We start from the raw sequence: 20,344 nt of genomic DNA, 5'->3' as shown, positions 1-20,344 counted from the left end.
TTTTATCCTACCAAGGAATTCCTAGGTCTGTCTAGTTAGTTTTGTCATAGAGACACCCATGCAAGACAGCATAGCCTATCCCTCCACTTCGGCATTATCACAGCTTGGTCCAGAATACACTCCCAGCATGCTGATTGGATGATTATGATGGAGCAGCAGCTCATTAATGGGATTGTCATGTTCCCGGTCATGACATGTGCTCTGAAGAGTTAGGTTGGCTTTTAGTACGCACCCCCTATCTCCCAATCTGAGTGTTGCTGTACAGGGACCTAGGGGCTTGTTCACACCATCTCTGTTGAGCTGCATTTTCCTGCATGCCACTGCACATGTATAGTATGAATAGGCTACATAAAAAAATAGTTAAACATCTAGCATTTTTTATTTTACATATAAAAATTTTTTTTCATTGACATTTATATCTGCTTGAAGTACAGGTTTACATAATCATGCATTGTTATGAATGCTGTATACCTATAATGATCAGGTAGGCTGGGGCATCTGAAGAACTTGCGTATAAGAAAACAAATTAAGCTGGTTGTAGGCAGATAGGCATTTGGCCGGTTCAATTCCATCCATGTATGGGCAGGCTTTGCAATAAAAACAGACCCCCCCCCCCCCCCTACTGCCCACCTAAATTCTACCTTTACACCTGAACAGGTCTGTACACTTTCTGCAGCCATGACATCGCAAACGCACCCATTAAGTCAATTGGAGAGCCCCGTGATGTGGTGTTTTTTTTTTTTTAGCAAAGTCTCTTGGGATAAAAAAAAAAAAAAAACATTCAGGAGGAGGCACGATTGCCTCCAGAATGCCTGTAACGTGCTGCTATACTGCCCTTTGAAAAGCAATCCATAGCTGATCACTTTTTTTATGATACTAGATAGTGACACCAATGTGAGAGAGCGCTTTCTATTTTGAATTTGCAAACAAAGATAAGATGTAGATATACAGTTAGGTCCATATATATTTGGACACAGGTACAATTTTAGTTTTTTCAGGTATTTACCAAAACATATTCAAGCTATAGTTATTTAACAGATATGGGCTGAAAGTGCACACTCTCAGGTTTAATTTCAGAGTATGTACATCCAAATTGGAGGAAGGGTTTAGGAATTACAGCTCTTGAGAGTAGCCAACCCCCCCCCCCCCCCCCTTTTTTCAAGTGATCAAAAGTAATTGGACAATTGAATATAATCCTAAATAAAATGTTAATTTTTAATACTTTGTTGAGAATCCTTTACTGGCAATGACTGCCTGAAGTCTGGAACCCATGGACATTACTAAAGACTGGGTTTCTGGCTTTCTGGTGCCAGGCTCTAACTGCAGCTGTTTTTAGTTCTTTGTGGGTCTTTTTACCTTTTTAGTTTTGCCTTCAGCAAGTGAAATGCATGCTCAATTGCGTTGAGATCAGGTGATTGACTCGGCCATTGCAGAATATAACATCATTCTGGTACAGAATAATCTTTGTTTCATCCATTCTAAGAATGCTTTTCCAGAACTGGTCTGGCTTTTTTAGATGTTTTTTGGCAAAGTCTAATCTGAGTTTTCTATTCTTCAGGTTTATGAAGGGTTTGCACCTTGTGGTGAACCCTTTGTATTTGCTCTTGTGAAGTCTTCTCTTGATTGTAGACTTTGACAATGATACGCCCAGCTCCTGGAGTGTCTTTCACTTGTCTGGATGATGTGAATTAGTTTTTCTTTACCAAAGAGAGGATCCTGCAATCATCCACCACTGTTGTCTTCTGTGAACATCCATGCCTTTTAATGTTGCTGAGCTCACCAGTGCGTTCCTCTTCCTCAGAATGTACCAAACTGTTGATTTGGCCAATTCTAATGTTGCTGCTATCTCTCTGATGAATTGTTTTGTTTTTGAAGCCTTACAATGGCTTGTTTCACTTGCATGGACAACTCCTTCGAATGCATGACGTAGATTCACAGCAATGGATTGAAAATGCAAATACCACAATTAGAATCAACTCCAGCCCTTTTACCTGCTTAATTGATGAAGAAATAACATTGGCGTAGCCCACACCTGGCCATGAAACAGCTTTTGATTCAATTGTCAAATTACTTTTGGTCCCTTGAAAAAAGGGGGGATAGCTACTCCTTTAAGAGCTGCAATTCCTAAACCCTTCCTCCAATTTGGATGTACATACCCTCAAATTAAACCTGAGAGTGTGCACTTTCAGCCCATATCCATTATATTACTATAGATGGAATATGTTTTGGTCAATACCTGAAAAAATCTAAAATTGTGCCTGTGTCCAAATATATATGGACCTAACTGTAGTTCATTCTACAGTGTCCTGTGCTCACTGAACTGTGTGACAGGGAATGAGAGCTATCAATTTACATTAGGTTGCAGTGTAAAATGAGGATAAAATGCCTTAGTTACTGTCTGTCCCCAATTTCCGAAGAGAAGGTCTGATTTGGAGGATTTTTCCCTGTTGAGTGTTTTTCACACATGGTTTAGAAGTATATAAAGGACCAGATGGTATAAGGGAACTATAGAGGAGAAAAGGTGGTATTATCCAGTTTGTGTGCGTCGAATTAGTGGAAACCCAAATGAAATGTCCATCAAAGTTGCTTGGTACATCTGGAGAGAATAGCAGAGCTAATGTGTTTCAAAATAAATACTCCCTATGGCTCTGTTCACCTATCGAGTTCTGCCAAATCGCACGACAATTGTGGTAAAATTTCACCGTATTTTTGGGGTGTCATTAAGAATAGTGGCACCAAACACATGGTGTGCATTTTGCTATGATTTGTTGTGGACAGAATCGCGGGGATTCTGCTGGCGATTCCAAATCGCCAAGTGGGAATGCAGCCTGATGTTTGTCAGGCATTCTCTTGCTTCATCATTTCAAAGAATTTAATAAACTGTAAACCATTTCGCTATGTTTATTTTTCATCTATGCTGTCTGTTCAAGCAGGTTTATCAGGTTCCATATTGTATTGCCATGTTTAAAGTATAACTAAAGGCAAACATTTTTTTTTCTTGTTTTGTTATTTTGGATAGAGTAAGGGAGGGTTTATTATAACCCCTTTTTAAAGGTTTTTTTTTTTTTTTATAATTTTGTGATCTGCGTCGCATTTGGGCGATTACCCTTCACTAAAGCGGTCCATACACTAGTAGAATTTTTTGTTAGAAAATTTTTGTTTTAACCACTTCCTGTCCTGCCATTGTATCTAAACAGCTGGACGGTGGCAGTGCAGGGGCGGGTTGCCGTTCATAAATGGCGCCCACCATTTTGGATTGTGCGCGCTCCCTGGGAGCGTGTGGCAATGCGATCTGGTGCCCGCTGTGTCCGAAGGACATAGCAGAACACCGATCGCTGTACGGGACCTCTGTGGGAATTTCCGATCATGTGATCACTGATTGGCCAATCAGTGATCATATGAATAGTTGTAAGCAAGATGTCACTTCTGACATCATTGCTTACTACGTGTGAAATCTGTGAATGATCACAGAGATCACATGGTACAAGGCTATTCACAAGAGCCTTGTACCATCTGACAAGCTGTGACCAATCACAGCTCACACAGCATTTCTCAATGGCTGCAAGAAATCAGCCAGAGAGGAGAAATGATTGCTTTTACACCCATAAAGGCTGTAAGCAATCGGTGTAAAAAAAAAAAAATCTTCATCGCCCCCCACAAGTAGTACAGTGTCACTATGGTGGCACTGTACTGCTAGGGTGAGTGTATGTAAAAAAAAAACATAAATAATAAAAAAATTAAAAATGTAAAAAATGTTTTTTTAAAAAAGTTATAATTTTTGGTTCAACTAATTTGGATTATTTTTTTTACTAAAAAGATAACTGAATAAATTTTGGCCAGGATTTATGAAGAAAGATTTATTTGCTAAATTTTATAAGAAACACTTTTTTTCAAAATTTTTGGACTTTTTCATTTTATATAGCAAAAAAAATAAAAATCCCAGTGGTGAATAAATACCACCAAAATTAAGTTTTCTGCCTCAAAAAAGTTCATATGGGTACAGTGTTGCATGACCGCGCAATTGTCATTCAAAGCGTGATAGCACTGAAAGCTGAAAATTGGCCTCGACAGGAAGGGGGTAAAAGTGTCCGGACTTGAAGTGGTTAAGAACATACGTCAAAATAAGGTTCTTTTGCAACTGCAGTGACAAGAAAATTGGAAGAAGGATGGAAAATGTTTCACAAGTGAATTAATTTCTTACAGTGAGTTTTTTGTTCATTTACTCCAAAATTGCTTCGAATGTTAAAAGCAAATGTTTATTGCACATCATTTTTCATGTCATCAAATGTACTGATAAAGAATTTTCGTAGCGCAGGTTAATTCGAAAATCTACTAGTGTGGGCCAGCTTTAGCCAAAATAGGAAATGAGCGGTAATCCCTCCAAAGCGAAGGAATCTTTGGATGTCATCAGAACTAGTGTCCTCGGATGATTTCCCCTTTATTTCTGTTCTGGGGACAACCTAAAATTGGGATTTACGTTCACTTTTGGTGATCACGATAAGCAGGACATAGAGAGGGTTAATCTCCCTTATGGGACATATGGCAATAAATCCCTCTCCACTCTATCCAAAACTGAAAAAATGTTTTACGTTCAGTTCTTCTTTAAAGTGATCAGGAAAATAAAAAAAAATATCTTCCCAAACCTCCTCTTCTCAGGTCTCCTGCTGGTGCTCCTAGCTCCTCCTCTGTCTAGTGCCCCCATGGGAAACCGCTTCCCATGGGGGCACTTGTGCATGGTTGCTCCTGAGCCCTGCTGCTGCGTCCATTGACGGACAGTGGTACTCTGCCTCGTCCTCTGCTCCCTTGTCACTGGCTTTGATAGCAGCAGAAGCCAATGGCTTCTAGTGCTCCAGCAAAGCCAGTGAGCCACAGAAGTGAAGGGAGAGAATATCAACAATTTGCACAGCACTGGATCAAATGAGGGCTCAGGTAAGTAAAAGGGGGGTGAGGGGTCGAAACCAATGCCTAAAACATTTTTGTCCATAATGCAAGGAATGCCTTAGGGTAAAAAATGTTTAGGCTTTATAACCACTTTAATGCATTGTGCTTGTCTGTCTATACTTTAAAGTATATTATGTTCTGATGTTTTTTATTTTTCTTCAAAAGGCAGCTCAGAAGGAGACACGTCAGCCTGTCCTGCAGCAAGTGCTGCGTGTGTTGTCAAGGGTGGCAAGGCTTACGATATTGGGCGACCCAAGGAGCCTCTTAAATCTTATGTGAAAGAGAGGTAAACGTCAGCTTCCTGTACAAATGCTGTAAAAGTTTATTGAATTGTTAGTTATACTGTGCTGAAGGTTATCTAAAAATGTTTTTCAAGTGTCATGAATATGTGGTTATGATTAAACATCTGTGACATGAGATCCATCAACCTTGTTCCCTGTGTGTCTGCGCTGTTTTTAAATTGCTGCAATAAACAAGTTGGACTTTTATCTTCAGGTGTGCAGTCTTCCTCCTCTGTTTCTTCCATTGGTTGGTATATGGGCCGAACATACCCCCTGTTTCTTTACGGTGCTATAGTTTTGGACTGGTCTGAAGTGGTGCATTATCTTTGCATCAATGTCCTGGATATGTTGTTGAATGTGATCCACGAAATGTAAAAAAAATAAAAAAATGTTGAAGATTTAAAACTCGTTTCTCTATAAAGTTTGCAGTTCTTTAGGTTGCAAAAGACAGCCATATTTTAGGGATGCACCAAAATTTCGGTGGCCAAAACGTTTGTCGAAAACACCCCCGACTGAAATAAAAAAAAAAAAAAAAAACGCCGAATATATATATATTTTTTTTTAATTGGTGTATTTTTTTCCAAAAAATATATATTCATTTTTAAAAACGGCACGTTTTGGTTTTCGACCAAGTGCGTTTGAATTTTCGGTTTCGGCACCAGTATTTTCATTTTGGTGCACCACTACCATATTTGCTTTATTTCAAATCACTGTACAAACGTGACTAGTTTATTTTATCCCAGCAGTTGCATTGGAGGTTGACCAAACAGGTAGCCACTAAGGGCAGAATCACACTGCCCCGGTTTTCGTGTGGGTTAGCTGTGCTTTCCCATAGACTTCTGTGAGGTCCTACGGTTTTGGCGCGGCTTGTGAAAGCACACCAAAGAAACAGCATGCAGGAGTTTTGGTGTGCTTCTTGAAACTGCACCATTACCACGGGACCTCATAGAAGTCTATGGGAAAGCATTGCTAACCCACACGAAAACCACAGGTTAGCTGTGCTTTATCAAAAGTGCAGTGGGGCACTGTGAAGCTTCCTTAAGAGGAGATTCTGCAAACGTGAACAGTGATTAAAATGGCATGTGTGAAAATCCCTATTAAACTGACTGTTGATTACTTCAGTAGTCCTAGAAGTGATGGCAAACCGGTGCCTGCAAGCGTGATCAGACATCTATTCTATCGCCTTCATCCTTATGGACCTTTAGCACTTTCGAAGCCTGGGTGATCTGATGTGCCAAAGCAGCTTTGAAAACTAAAGATCTACCTGGCCCTGTTACCTGCTGCACCTCCATACTGCCTACTCCTCCCCATCATACTCTTGTGCTAGTAAAGAGGTATGGTTTATGAAAAGACTTCAGATCTTAAAGCTGCTGTTTGAATTTTAGATCACCTAGGCTTTGGCAATGCTAAAGTAGTAACCCGGGTATGTAAGTACACAAACTGGAACCCATACTTTCCGATTACCCATCACTGATGGGCTTTTACCTATTCTGAGGTGTCCACAGGCTCAATTTCATCTTGCAAAGTATCTCAAAATGTGCACTTTTGCACTCCCTCTAAAGAGTGCTGAACAGAGATGGTTCATGTTTTTTTTTTGTTTTTATTTATATTTGCTTTGGAGACTGCTCTTTGTAAATTTGACTCTTTTGACTTTTTTTTAATTCCTAAAGTTGTAAGAGTGCGGCTCTAACGGTTGTAGAAGTGAAGCGTATAAAGCTTCCATACCCTAGTCCTCTGATCTCTTGCTTGAATGGCCTGCTATAAGAGACGTCTGGGTCTTGTTGGTCCTTCTTCTCTTTTTACTAGGTGACCAGAAGTCAGTTCCAGCACCCTTGAAGATGAAGGACTTTGAGCTACTTCCATCTGCAGTTACCAGAAGTCTCTTTGACTGGAGCTTCAAAGCAACATTTAGTTCAATTGTGTCACTGAAGTGACTACTGTCACTTTCTCCCACCTCATCTAGCCCTGCTTTCCTATCTATTTCATGTCTGTAGCCTGTGTGAAAGATTTGTATTGAACTTTTTTTTTTTTCTTTTTTTCATTTTAGGCTTGTTCTTCACTATGAAACAGACATAAAGCCTGATTTTTGTAATGATCATCAGCCAGCAGTGACTATAACATTTATCTGTCCAACAGCGGGAACTGAGGTTAGTGCAATTTTACCATTACCAATGCTGGTTACGCTAGGCATGCATGGATGATCCTTTTTTTTTATACTGTACAACAGGGGCTCATTCACACTCTCTCCATTGCACTGCACTGATCTATATACACTGCTCAAAAAAATTAAAGGAACACTTTGAAAACACATCAGATCTCAATGGGGAAAAATCTCATGCTGGATATGTATACTGATACGGACTGGGTAATGTGTTAGGCACGTAAGGCTGCTCCATTGTTTGATGGAAATTAAAATGATCAACCTACAGAGGACAGAATTCAAAGACACCCCAAAAAACAGTGAAAAATGATGCAGCAGGCTAGTCCATTTTGCTGAAATTTCATTGCAGCAACTCAGAATGGTACTCAGTAGTTTGTATGGCCCCCACGGGCTTGTATACATGCCTGACAACGTTGGGGCATGCTCCTAATGAGACTGATGGTGTCCAGAGGTATTTCCTCCCAGATCTGGACCAGGGCATCACTGAGCTCCTGGACAGTCTGAGGTGCAACCTGGCGGCATCGAATGGACAAAACATGATATCTCAGAGGTGTTCTATTGAATTTAGATCAGGTGAGCATGGAGGCCATTCAATGGTATCAGTTCTTTCATCCTTCTGGAACTGCCTGGATACTCTCGCCTCATGACCCACTGTACCAGTGTAGGGTCTGACAATGGGTTCAAGGATTTCATCCCGATACCTAATGGCAGTCAGGGTGCCATTGTCTAGCCTGTAGAGGTCTGTGGGTTCCTCCATGGATATACCTCTCCAGGCCATCACGGACCCACCACCAAAAATGGTCATGCTGAACCATGTTACAGGCAACATAACATTCTCCATGACGTCTCCAGACACTTTCACGTCTGTCACATGTGCTCAGGGTGAATCTGCTCTCATCTGTGAAAAGCACAGGGTGCCAGTGGCGGACCTGCGAATTCTGGTGTTCAATGGCAATGCCAATTGAGCTCTATGGTGCCGGGCAGTGAGCACAGGGCCTACTAGAGGATGTCGGGCCCTCAGGCCACCCTCATGAAGTCTGTTTCTGATTGTTTGGTCAGAGAGATTCACACCAGTGGCCTGCTGTAGGTCGTTTTGTAGGGCTCTGGCAGTACTCTTCCTGTTCCTCCCTGCACAAAGGAGCTGATACTGGTCCTGCTGATAGGTTAAGGACCTTCTCCTAGAGTAACTGCCTGTATCCTGGAATTTCCTCCATGCTGGGAGAGACAGCAAACTTTCTGGCAATGGCACGTATTGATGTTTCATCCTGGAGGAGTTGGACTGCCTGTGCAACCTTTGATGGGTCCAGGTATCTTCTCATGCTAGCAGTAGTGACAATGACCCTAGGAAACTGCAAAACTAGTGAAAAACAGTCAGAAAAGATGAGTAGGGAAAAAAATGTCGGTGTACTCCACCTGTAAAACCATTCCTGTTTTGGGGATCGTCTCAATGTTGCCCATCTAGTGCACCTGTTGTTAATTTCATTAACACCAAAGCAGCTCAAACTGATTAACAACCCCCTCTGCTACTTAACTGACCAGATCAACATCCCAGGAGTTTAATTGACTTGATGCTATACTCTGATTAAAAAGTTTTCCGTTAATTTTTTGAGCAGTGTACTTTAAAAAGGACTCAAAATCACATAAACAATTGTTACTGTTACGTTGAGGTGGGATGCGATGCATTGTCTAAAAATGCAACCATGCTGTATTTTTACATCATGCACTGGCCCTCACTGCATGTCACTGCAGCATGTCACATTGTACAGTGGTGTTTCGAGTTGATAACATAATTTTCAGGAAAAATACTCTAAAATGTATTTTTAGTGCAAACACAATATTATACCAAATTTTTGGTAAAATATAAAAGATGGGGTTGCCTTGAGTAAACAGATACCAAACATATCAAGCCTTAAAATTGCCCACTCCTGTGAAATTGCAAAAAACTACATTACCCAGAATTGTCCATAGGCTACCATTTAAAAGTCTTTACAGGTTATCAGTTAAGAGGTAACCGTGAATTATGGCCCTAGATTTACTGCTCTCGCACCAACATTTGGTGATACTTTGCATGTGCGGTGCAATTCACGTTTACATACGAGTACTCCACTTATGTTGCACATTTGAATTGGGGTGCATACAGAGGTGGAGTGCTTTTTTTTTTTTTCTTTTTTTTTTTTTAAGACCTTTTTTTAATTTTGATTTTTAATATTTATTTATATTTACACTGTTTAATTTTCTATTTAACTTTATTGCTATTACAAGAGTGCTAACCAGACCTCTTTATGAACATTTTGGGGGACCCTCAATGTCTCCCCTGCTCTCCGATGTAGCTAATCAAGCATAGGTTAACATATCAGAGTCGCTCAGGTGTGAACAGAGGTCATTTTAATTTTCACTTGCTTTTATTTATTGTATGGTCTGGCAGTGTTCCCCTCATACAACAGGAGGTCCGGTACACTAAAAAAAATTATGTAAGAAAAAAAAAAGAAAATCGAAACAAAATAAAGCTTAATTTTACTTAACCTTTACTCCCAGCCCTTCAATACTTGAATCGCAGACTGAGAATATAAGCAAGGAGCACAGACCCAACTTCATCTGACACTGTTTGCTATTCTAATTTGATTTTGATGTTATGTTTACAGAAAGGGATTTTCTTTGAACCCTTCCTGTTCCAGTGACACCCAGAGCTTTCTTTTGAATTGAACTTCCTGCTTCCCTGCTTTGCGTGCATTTCTTATATATATTGATATTGAAAAGGTGTACAGTATCCCTATCCTTGGTCTCATAGGTTATAATGCGAATGCTTTGCAGAGAAGCATACTGGGTGTTTTGCACACAGCAGTGCCCTGGGTGTCACTGGTTCAGGAAGTTAAAGCAGAACTTCATTCTCTCAACATTGACTATTTCTAATCCTTATGCTGCTAGCATTCGTAAAAATATAGGAAAGCTTATCATATTTACTTGTGTTTAACCTTTTTTTTTGCATTTCTTCAGTTACTTTCTTGGTTTCCATGCCTAGGCAAGTGTCATACATCCAAGGAGTCTTTAGGATGGAGGGTTCTTAGCTAGGGTTGCTACCTCATCCCTTTCAAACCAAACGCATATTAAATACACAGGTTCTGAGGCCAATTGAATGCAGATAAAGCACTAGGTGAGTTTAATTGCCACCTTAATCAGCCACAGAACCTGTGTAAGTAATGTTTTTGGTTTTAAAGGGACAAGGTGGCAACCCTATTCTTAGCTCAGCCAATGCCTGAGCTAAGGACAGATGGATTCCAGGAAGTAACTGCTACATGAATCATCTGCCCTTACTCAAGATGGCCACTGCCAGAAATGCCAGGGGTTGTTTTTCCAAAATGATTTCTGAGCAAAATAAAGCATAGAGACATGGATGGACGCAGGAGTTTGTTTTAAATAGTAAAAATGAATTGTATAGCGATTTTGGTTGTGGTACACAGATGAAGTGCAGTTCCACTTTAAGGAGAAATTCCCAGATCGAGCCACCTACAGCAGTAAAATTAGGTGATCTCACTACTTCGTACTCCATCCAAAACTGAAACGCACACATTCTGACTGAGGTTCCATTTTGTCACATTAAGGCACTAATTGTTTACCTGGTCTTCATGATACTGAATACTTTGATGAATACACAGTAGTTTCATTTTTATTAAATGTGTCATATGAAAAAGCTTAATTTATGTGGTGTACCATATTTTACTGTCATTTAGGTTACTGGCCCAAAACTAACTGCAAACTCCAACTGCCGCTATGAGATTGAATGGATTACAGAGAATGCCTGTCACACAGAGTACCTGGAAAGTGATAGCTGCAAACTCATCAGCAAGGAAAGAGGCATTTCTATTGACCTAACTCCCCTGAAAGAAACGTCTGGTGAGGACTTTAAATGACAAGTACTAGTTTTGTACATTTCTAAGCAGCAGGCCAGAAGGAAATGGGCCCATTCGCCCATCTGTGGCTAGCAGCATTATGTTGCTCTGCATTCAGCATTGTTAAAAGAAAAACAAAAAAAATATAGAACAAAGCTGTGCTTGGGGACGTATTTTATTTAGCTTTGTTTTCGTGTTTTATACATGTAAATGGTTATGCTAACATTTACTTTTGTATATTGTCACCGGGGCTGGAAATGGAGTTTAATCGCTTCCTGAATGCCCTATAGCAGAACTGCTGCTACAGGGTGGCAGGGCTGCGCAGAATCACGTGTGTGTGTGTGTGTGTGTGTATATATGTGATTTTTTTGTATTTCTGGGTAGGGGCCGCATGCGCCCTACCTGCGCCATTTGGCGGCTTCAGCTGTCCATCACCGGGTCCCAGCCGGAGATTCCCCGCTGGCACCTGGGGATTGCCGAGGAACACTGACGGGTGAGAGGTCTGTATGTAAACAATACAGATCTCCCCCCTGTCAGCACCAGCATGCTGCTTTGTAAGCAATACAAAACAGCATGCCTCCCTAGTAAAAAAAAAAAAAAAAAAAAAAAACCGCACACAGTTAACCCTTTGATCGCCCCAGATGTTAACCCTTTTCTGCCCAGTGTCATTATTACAGTGTCAGTATTTTCTTATTAGCATTGATCACTGTATTAGTGTCACTGGGGATGTTTTTGATATTTAGCCCCCCCCCCCCCCCAGTGTCAGAATGCCTGCCTGCTGATCGCTGCCATCTCTGGTATATATATATATATATATAAAAAAACATTCCAGTATATATACAGCCATTTGTAGAAGCTATAACTTTCATGTTATACTGCTCTCCACTGATGTAACCGAGCACTCCAGGCTCTAGAAGGTTCCCACCATATTGTCAAGATCCGCCCACTGCTCTCTGCTCTGAATTTAGAGCCTGTTGGGGACAGCTGCCGCATCAGATCATTGCTCCAGCATGGGGGTGAGTGTATGTATCTGTCTGTCTATCTCTGTCTCAAACGTCTCCTTTATAAAGCCCAACTCTGGACAAGTAGAAAAAAAAAAAAAAAGATCCCTAGCAGTGTAAATAAAAGGAGATATACCGTAGTTAAAGCCATCCTCTGCTCCTCCCCACAGCTAGACTGGTTAGTGCAGCCTCTTGCTTGCATTCTGGACTTTGGTCCCTGGGTGCTTGCTTGCCCTAAACCTTAGTACCACTCAGTACACCATCCAGCCTCAGCAGCTGTAAGCCATTGAGTTTTACAGGTAGTTGGCAGTGGGACTGGATGGGCTGTGCCTGTGACTTCTGTCCACACACCAGAGTCTCATGCGCCAGGGCTGAACACCCAGTGTGCACAAAGCTCCTAGATTGTAAGCTCAAAAGAGCAGGGCTCTTGACCCCCTCGTGTTTTGTTACTGTATTGTCTCATGTTCTGTCCCCCACTATAATGTACAGCGCTAAGCAAACCTTTTTTAGCGTATATAAATACTGTATAATAATAATCCTACTTGAAAACCTGTCTAAACCTGTTTTAATGCATTTAGCTATGTATTAGGGTATCTGATTGGATCCTGTATCCTGTAAAGAATTCCATTTTCTCTGATTGCACCTAAATGCAGGTAATCTCAGTGTGAATGGCACCATTGAAAAATTATGACATACTTTTATGTGCATTTAGAAAGGTTTCCTAAATGCCAGTTTGACAGTGCCAGTGTGAATGAGGTCTAACAGTAAGGTTTTGGGCATCAACAAAAACCTGATTGAGTAAATGTGGCAAATGAGGTTTAATGTTGATAAATGTAAGGATATTGTCAGGGCTCCGGGTATGACCAGAGGTGTGTGGACTGACACAGGGAAACGCAGGCTTCAGGTATAGTAAACAATATAATTTATTAAAGGTACAACACAAATACAAAACGCACAGTATAACAAAACCAAAGCTCCAACTGATAACAGAATGTACACAGACAAGGGCAGTCAGGGCTGGTGAGGTGGAGTGGTCAGGCAGGCCGAGCCCACAGCACGGATTTCCTCAGGGCGTGGGGTCTAAGTCCCAGTCTGCTGTTCACCAGGGCCCCTGATGGTGGGGATGGACTGGAACCAGGTCGCGACCCCTGAGTGCGCCCGGCTATGGTAGAGAGTACTGGCAGGGGAGTGCGGGAACGGAGTCTGATGGGAAGAGACAGGCAGACTTACTGAAGTGATCCGTGCGGGATGGATGGATCGTCGGGTGAAGTGAGCGTAGTCAGGCAGGCCGGGTCGGTATCGTGCGGGCAGCAAGGTACAAGGAGCAGGCGGAAGCGGAGTCAGGAATAGCCGAGGTCAGGACAGGCAGAGTTCATGCAGAATCCGGATTAAGCAGGATCAGGCAGGAAGCAGACAGAATGCAGGTACGGGGGCTCATGGGAAACATACACCAAGGCCCTGAACACAGGCCTGGCCATTCCTTAAATATACCTGTTGTAATCCGCTTCAGGTGATGGCTCATTGTAGGAGTGAGCCTCTGGTTGCTGAGAGCACCCGCTGGCCAGCCCTGGTACTGCAGTCCAGAAGGCAGGTGCGTCCCACCACTATTGCTGAGTCCATTCCTGACCGATATATCTTGGGGGGCTAAGAATATGTATGCATTATACATGCTAGGGGGTTCAACTGGGGGAATCAATAGTGGAGAAGGATCTGGGAGTTCTGGTAGATCATAAGCTTAATAACTGCATGCAATGCCAATGCTAAAGCAAGCAAAATCCTCTCTTGTATTAAGAGGTATAGACTCCAGAGAGAGAAATATCATTTTATGCCTGTACAAATCATTAGTAAGACAGTGGATTGCTTTAAAAAAGGCCTGGATTGTTTCCTAGATACACCTAGTATAACTGGATACTAACGTTTATAGGTAAAGTTGATCCAGGGAATATCCGATTGCCTCTCAGGGGATCAGGGAGGAATTCTTTTCCCCAGCAGGAACAAATTGGATCATGCATTGCTGGCTTTTTATGCCTTCCTCTGGATCAACTGTGGGTATAGTATTATACATTTTTTTTTTTTTTTTTCCATGGTTGAACTAGATGGACATTTGACTTTTTTCAGCCAGACAATGTAACTAATTTTTCTCCACTCTATCCAGTACCAAAAAAAGTCTTTTGGTTGGAATTGCTCAATAAATCTTGTAATCAGAAATATTTATTGGCTTTTTTGAGGGACAAAGGGCAGTAATGGTGAATACTCTAGAATGTGGGGGAGATGCATAAATGGGGGGCCACGCAGTATAGAATGCTTCCCTTCAAATTTCTCACATTGCATCATGTGATTATTAAAAGGAAATTGTTGTATGGATACATTTCCCATTTTTGTGTTCTAGTTGGTGCTTACCATGCAGAAGATGACAAAGGTGAATATACGTATTATCTGAATGTTTGTGATAAAACGCATGGAGGAGAATGCTCGGGTGAAATGTCATCCTGTCAGTATAAGAAAGCTGGTGGCCAAAGTAAAGGTGCAGGGTCCTACAAAAATCAGACGCTCAGGTAAGTATATGAACATTGCAATGTGCTCTTTATTGTGTTTGATATTATATCCTAATTAAATATTTCAATGGTACTTTATTGGGATTGTCTCCTTTATTAGTGGACTGCTTTTGTTGGACTTTTTGTTAAAACTAAATTACAGGCAGTCAAAAAATATACAAATTAGTGCAGTTCTGTACGCATTAATGCATTATTATTTTTTTTTGCATTAATGCAAGCAGTGTAAATATCTGAATTTTGGCTTGGTATCAGCCAGTAGAGCTCAGAAAACGGGGGAGAAGCATCACAAGGAGCCAATCAATCATACTGCAGTATTTAAATACTATCAATGGACATGCTGATGGTAGGAGAGAGCAGAGCGACAGAGATTAGATCTTTGGGCTGCTACGTCTCATTTCTTTGTGCGGTCACAGACTGAGAGTATTACTGAAAACGAATCGAAACCTAAAAGCAAAAACAGAATATATTGCAGTTTACCAATCTTTAAAGCGGTATTAAACCCAAAAACAAAAATGTAACATATTGCTTCTTACCAATCATTAGATTTGGTGGCTGTATTCGTTTCTTACCTTTTATTTCACCTGGTGGTCCAGCCAGTAACTCGCATCTTGTTGCAGAGTTGTCTGCATTCTGGATGACAGCTGGACAGCAGCATTGTTGGTCTCTAGGGAGAGGGTAGAGGGAGACTAGCAGCTGTAGATGGACCTGACTAACAAATTGAATCTGAACTAAAGCTAGCGCTTTATAAGCAGGTAACAATTATTTTCCTTTTGGGATAAAGGTTTCACCAAAATAACTAAAAGCTAACTATTGCAAGCACCCCTGTCAGTGTTAAATGAAGTTGTTAAATAAAATAACACTTACTGGGTGGATTATTAGGTGAAAATAAAAAGAAAACTAATGCAGTCACCATATTTAATATTTGGTAAGCTGCAGTTTAATACATTTTTTTTAATACCAATATGAAAGTGGAAGCTACATTAGTTTTTTTTCTTGAATTTTTTCCTTTTTATTTTTAACTGCTGATCCAGTCAGTAAAGCCTGGTACACACAGGTAGTTGTTGTGTGTGTTTTTTTTTTTTTGTTTTTTGTGTTCAACCTAGCAGGCTGAATGAAAACAAAAACTGAGGAGCTCTCTGTACTATAGTACACTGATCTCCTTGTTGAGATATTTGTGTTTTTGACAGGGGGTCCGCTGCTCGCGAGACAGAAGCTGTACAGGCTGCTGTACACACAGGCCGAATGTCGGCCGGTTTCTGTTGAAACTGGCCAATACCAGCTGATATTCGACCCATGTGTACCAGCCATTCGTCTGTTATTTTTCAACTTTAGGCCACAAATTTTATAATTAGGTGCCCGGAGTGGAAACGACAAGAAAAGAGCTTTAGAGCTTTAGATTTAGGTTTTTTTTTTCCTTTGTTTTTTTTTTTATTTCTTTTAATAAACCCAGATCATAGAAAGAATGTTTTTATATATGGATATCAAGAAAACCTAGAATATCTTTTTCTTCTGGAGCTCCAAAAATAGGGGGGGGTCTGGATTTACCTGATATCCTTCTGTATTATAAAGCTATTGCATTTGTGAGGATCTTAAACTGGAATCACTATGGGAGTGCTAAAATCTGGGTTAAAAAGTGAATCCTATGGCCAGGGGCGGACTGACAACTCATGGGGCCCCTGTGTCCTTGCCCAAACTAAAAAAAAAAAAGCCTATGAAAAAGGTACCAGGGGCATCTCATGGGGCCCCCTACTGACCCCAGGCCCTTGAGCAGTGCCCGAGTTTCCAAATGGTCATTCCGCCCCTGCCTATGGCTAGACGCCATCTTGCTCATGCTCCGTGGGTGCCGGTTGAGTATAGGGGTTTCTCGGATGGGACACTGTAAATAGGTAAAATTTGCCACCTGCAGTGTCCCTGCTTGCTACGTTTGGGACGTTTTCTTTGGCTTGCCCAGGGAGAGGATTTATCATTTGTCATTTTGATGTTTCTTGATGCTGGCATGTACTGTGTTTACGGTGTTTGGAAGTGTTTAGTAATTTTTCGGATGTGTTTGCCCAGATACTCTGATGGTGACATTACTTTGACGTATTCTGGAGGAGAAACCTGTAGCACTGGCTTCCAGCGTATGACCGTGATTAATTTTGAATGTAACGAAACTGCAGGTAAAGAGGACAGTTTCACTGTACTAGACTTAAGAATGATGGCTGCATGGGACACATTAGCTTCTATTCACAAAGCTTTAAAGTGTTACTAAACCCAAAACAGTAAAATCAGTCTGTATATGCAGTAAAGCATGCATGTCATACTCACTGTGGAATCTAAGGGGTTAATCCTCTGCATTGTGTAAAAAGGCAGTTTGATCCTTTCTTTTTTGTTCCTCCCCCTTTTCAAGTGACCACCTCTTATCTCCTGATAAGACATACTGAACTGTAAACATTTACACATGCTCAGATTGGTGTGTATTGCTAGAGAGGCTTTTATTTATTATTTTTTCTTGGGAGAGTGCATGTGATTAGCACAGGGCCAATCAGCACTGGTTAGACATAAATCAGGGGTTTTGCACCCTCATAGAGCAGAAAGAAAACTCCTCCTACAAGCTTTAGCTAGTGCTCTGCTGAACACTGATAAAATCCACAAGACTGCTTTATCGGTCTTCTGATGAGAAAAGGTATTTAGCAGTTTATATTTACTAAAATATTTACATTTCCATGTTCTGTGTACTGTGGGAGACCAGATATAGTGGATGCAGGGTCCTGGGTTTAGTGACACTTTAGTAGCCATGTGAATGTAACTATCAAACATAATTGGACTCTGAAAATAACTATCACTATTTTGCAATTAAGAATTCTTTCTATGGTGTGTTAGCTTTGTGAAATGAGCATAATAAATTCCACTGTGAAGAAAGTCGATCCAGGGAATATCCCATTTGCCTCTCGGGGGATCAGGAACAATTGAGTACTGACGTGATACTTTTTTATTTGCACTAACATACAATTTTGAGGACAAGCTTTCGCAGTATGTCCCCTTCAAGGTCCAAGCAGTACTGATTTATTGATCCATAGGACACACAAAACACCAGGACATGAATACAGGACCTGTTAATGCGTTTCACACTATCTCGTGCTAAATCATAACCAAGTTACATAACCCTAGTACAGCTGCAAGCAGATAATCACTCTACGGCCAGCTCTACATACCACCTGTTGCTTCTCAAGTGTGGAAATAAGTTATGAATTTTTTGCTAGAGTATAATTTCGTTGCAAACCATCCATGTGTATGAGACCTAATGCTAGAGCAGTGTTTCTCAACTGGAAGATTTAAACACGCTAACAGTTTCCTATCTGTTGGAGACTATCTTGGATATTTGTACTTGGTTTCCTGGATTTGTACACCTACCATTGCCACTATGTGGGGTTTTCACTCTTCCTGTTGCATTTCCTATAGAAATAGCCCAATATGTTCCACTTATAAAATACCAATACTGGCCCTCTAGCATAAGGATAGTGTTATTAGTCCTTCATCTAACAGCCCCCCCCCCCTTTTTGGTTTTTCAGGAAATGTAGAGATTAGCCTATAGCTTCAGCTGTTTTTATCTCTGGATGTATTGATCCTAGGTTGGCATGTTAGTTTTTATTAAAAGTATGTTTTGTTATGTATGTTTATTAAGGCTAGAAATGTCTTTTTTCTAAACATGAATCGTTTCTCTATTTTTATTTTCTCCAAGCTTCATTGTTTTAAACTTTAATGTAAGGTGTATGTTGAAGTATTATACAATTCATTATCTTATTTTAGAGAATGATGGGAAAGGAGTGCCAGAATTTGATGTTGAAGCCGATTGTACTTATTTCTTTTCTTGGGAGACCAAATATGCTTGTCCTAAGAAGAAAGAAGACCTGTGTCATGTTGAAAGCAAGAAAAATCATTACAACCTGTTTGATTTAATTCGCAATCCTGGTAAGTATCACCTCTCCCAGATGTCTTTTAAAGTAAATCTGCAATAACACACATAGGCTGCCATTGCTGAACTCTTTTTCTAGAAATTCTCAACAAGTTTACTTGGCTTTGAAATAAAAGCTTCATTAGAAGTGAAATTGTCCTTTAACCTTCCTAGCGGTAATGCCGAGTGTGACTCGAGGTTAATTTCAGTACCAAAAGCGGTAACTCTGAGCAACAGTCGAGATTACACTGCAGCGATCCCTCGAGCCTTATCTTGTCCCACGATCCCGCGATGTCCTCCCACTGTGTCCCCCAGCCATGTCTGCCGGCTCATGCTGGCATCCGTTTTCTGGGTTCCGTTTCCTGCGAGCGTCGGGACGTAAGGGGGGGCGGAACCGGCGGGATATTCAAAAAAGTAAACATTTGACATACACACAATACACTGTAATCTGTTAGTATTACATTACTGTATCAAACCATTTCACCTAAATTTTGTCCCTAATACTTTGTCCTGTGCCCTGCCTGCACTTTTACCATTCTTTCTGCCTGGAAACTGAGAAAAACCATGGCATCCAAAAAGTGTCCCTTTAGGTCAAAAGCTGTTTAGAGCAGCTAGAGAACAGTGATAGTGAATTAGAATCACTTGCAGAATTGAGTGATAATGATTCGTGGGGAAATTCATCATCAGACACTGAAAATGATTTTGCGAACTTGGCGCTCTATATCAAATTTCAGTGTTTTTGGTTTGATTACATTATTGAATTAAATTTATGATTATAATATTTTTTTATAATTATATTATTTATTATTTTGTGTTTCAAACTTTATCATACCCGGGATGTTTACTAGACTCTTGCTTGGACAGATTTAAGTGAGTTATTCCTAAGAATTACAGGCCTACAATATAAAACAACAAATTTCCATGCAAAAAAATGTACCGCTTTGACATTCAAAAATATTGATTAGCTAGACCGCCAGTGAAGTTAAAGTCCCTCCAACCTCCGTGTAACCTGCATAGTACGTGACTTATATTTTGCCCTGCTCTAGAAATTTTCACTGTGCAGCTCTCTGTATGCAGAAATTAAATAAAGTTTTATTAAGCTAAGTCCCAACTATGTCCTGAGCCTACTGCTCATACTCACCACTTACTGTACTTCTTCCTATGGCTGAAGCCATATTCCTCTGCATGGCAGGGATGAGTAGGCCATAAAAATTGAGACACACAGAACAAAGGGAAAAGTGCCTCTAAGTGCATACTGTATAAAACCTTTCTATTAAAAATAAAGGTGCCAAATAGCAACTCGCATAGCAAAGCAGGTAATGGGCTTATCAAATAGAAGTCCAGGACACTGTACTTAGTAAGCTGCTGAAGAGCCATCAGGGTCCACTGCCACTTCATAGAGTGTTTGGGGAAGTCAGCCAGACACATCCAAGATGGTGCTAGAGCGAACGCCTGATGCATTAGCGAGATGACATAACTGGAGTTTGAGCAATGCATTTCAGAACATGTGCAGTACAGTCACACTTTGCTACAATGTAAAGTAGTGAGTGTACAGCTTGTATAACAGTGTAAATTTGCTGTCCC

General features: G+C 40.7%; 1 protein-coding gene across 1 annotated transcript in view; it reads left to right on the top strand.

Moving 5' to 3' along the window:
- IGF2R (insulin like growth factor 2 receptor) overlaps positions 1-20,344 on the top strand; it is a 217,169-nt gene that overhangs the window by 80,757 nt on the left and 116,068 nt on the right. The window contains exons 6-11 of the mRNA XM_089673497.1: positions 5,107-5,227; positions 7,270-7,369; positions 11,112-11,274; positions 14,661-14,826; positions 16,882-16,985; positions 18,616-18,777. Coding sequence (XP_089529623.1) covers positions 5,107-5,227; positions 7,270-7,369; positions 11,112-11,274; positions 14,661-14,826; positions 16,882-16,985; positions 18,616-18,777 — 816 coding nt within the window. The remainder of the gene's footprint in view (positions 1-5,106; positions 5,228-7,269; positions 7,370-11,111; positions 11,275-14,660; positions 14,827-16,881; positions 16,986-18,615; positions 18,778-20,344) is intronic.

Source organism: Staurois parvus, unplaced genomic scaffold (genome assembly GCF_062004578.1).
Source record: "Staurois parvus isolate SC_StPar_1 unplaced genomic scaffold, SC_StPar_1.0 ptg000139l, whole genome shotgun sequence".
Taxonomy (NCBI): domain Eukaryota; kingdom Metazoa; phylum Chordata; class Amphibia; order Anura; family Ranidae; genus Staurois; species Staurois parvus.
The sequence above is the reverse complement of the archived record's forward strand: the minus strand, read 5'-3'. Positions and strand labels throughout refer to the sequence as shown.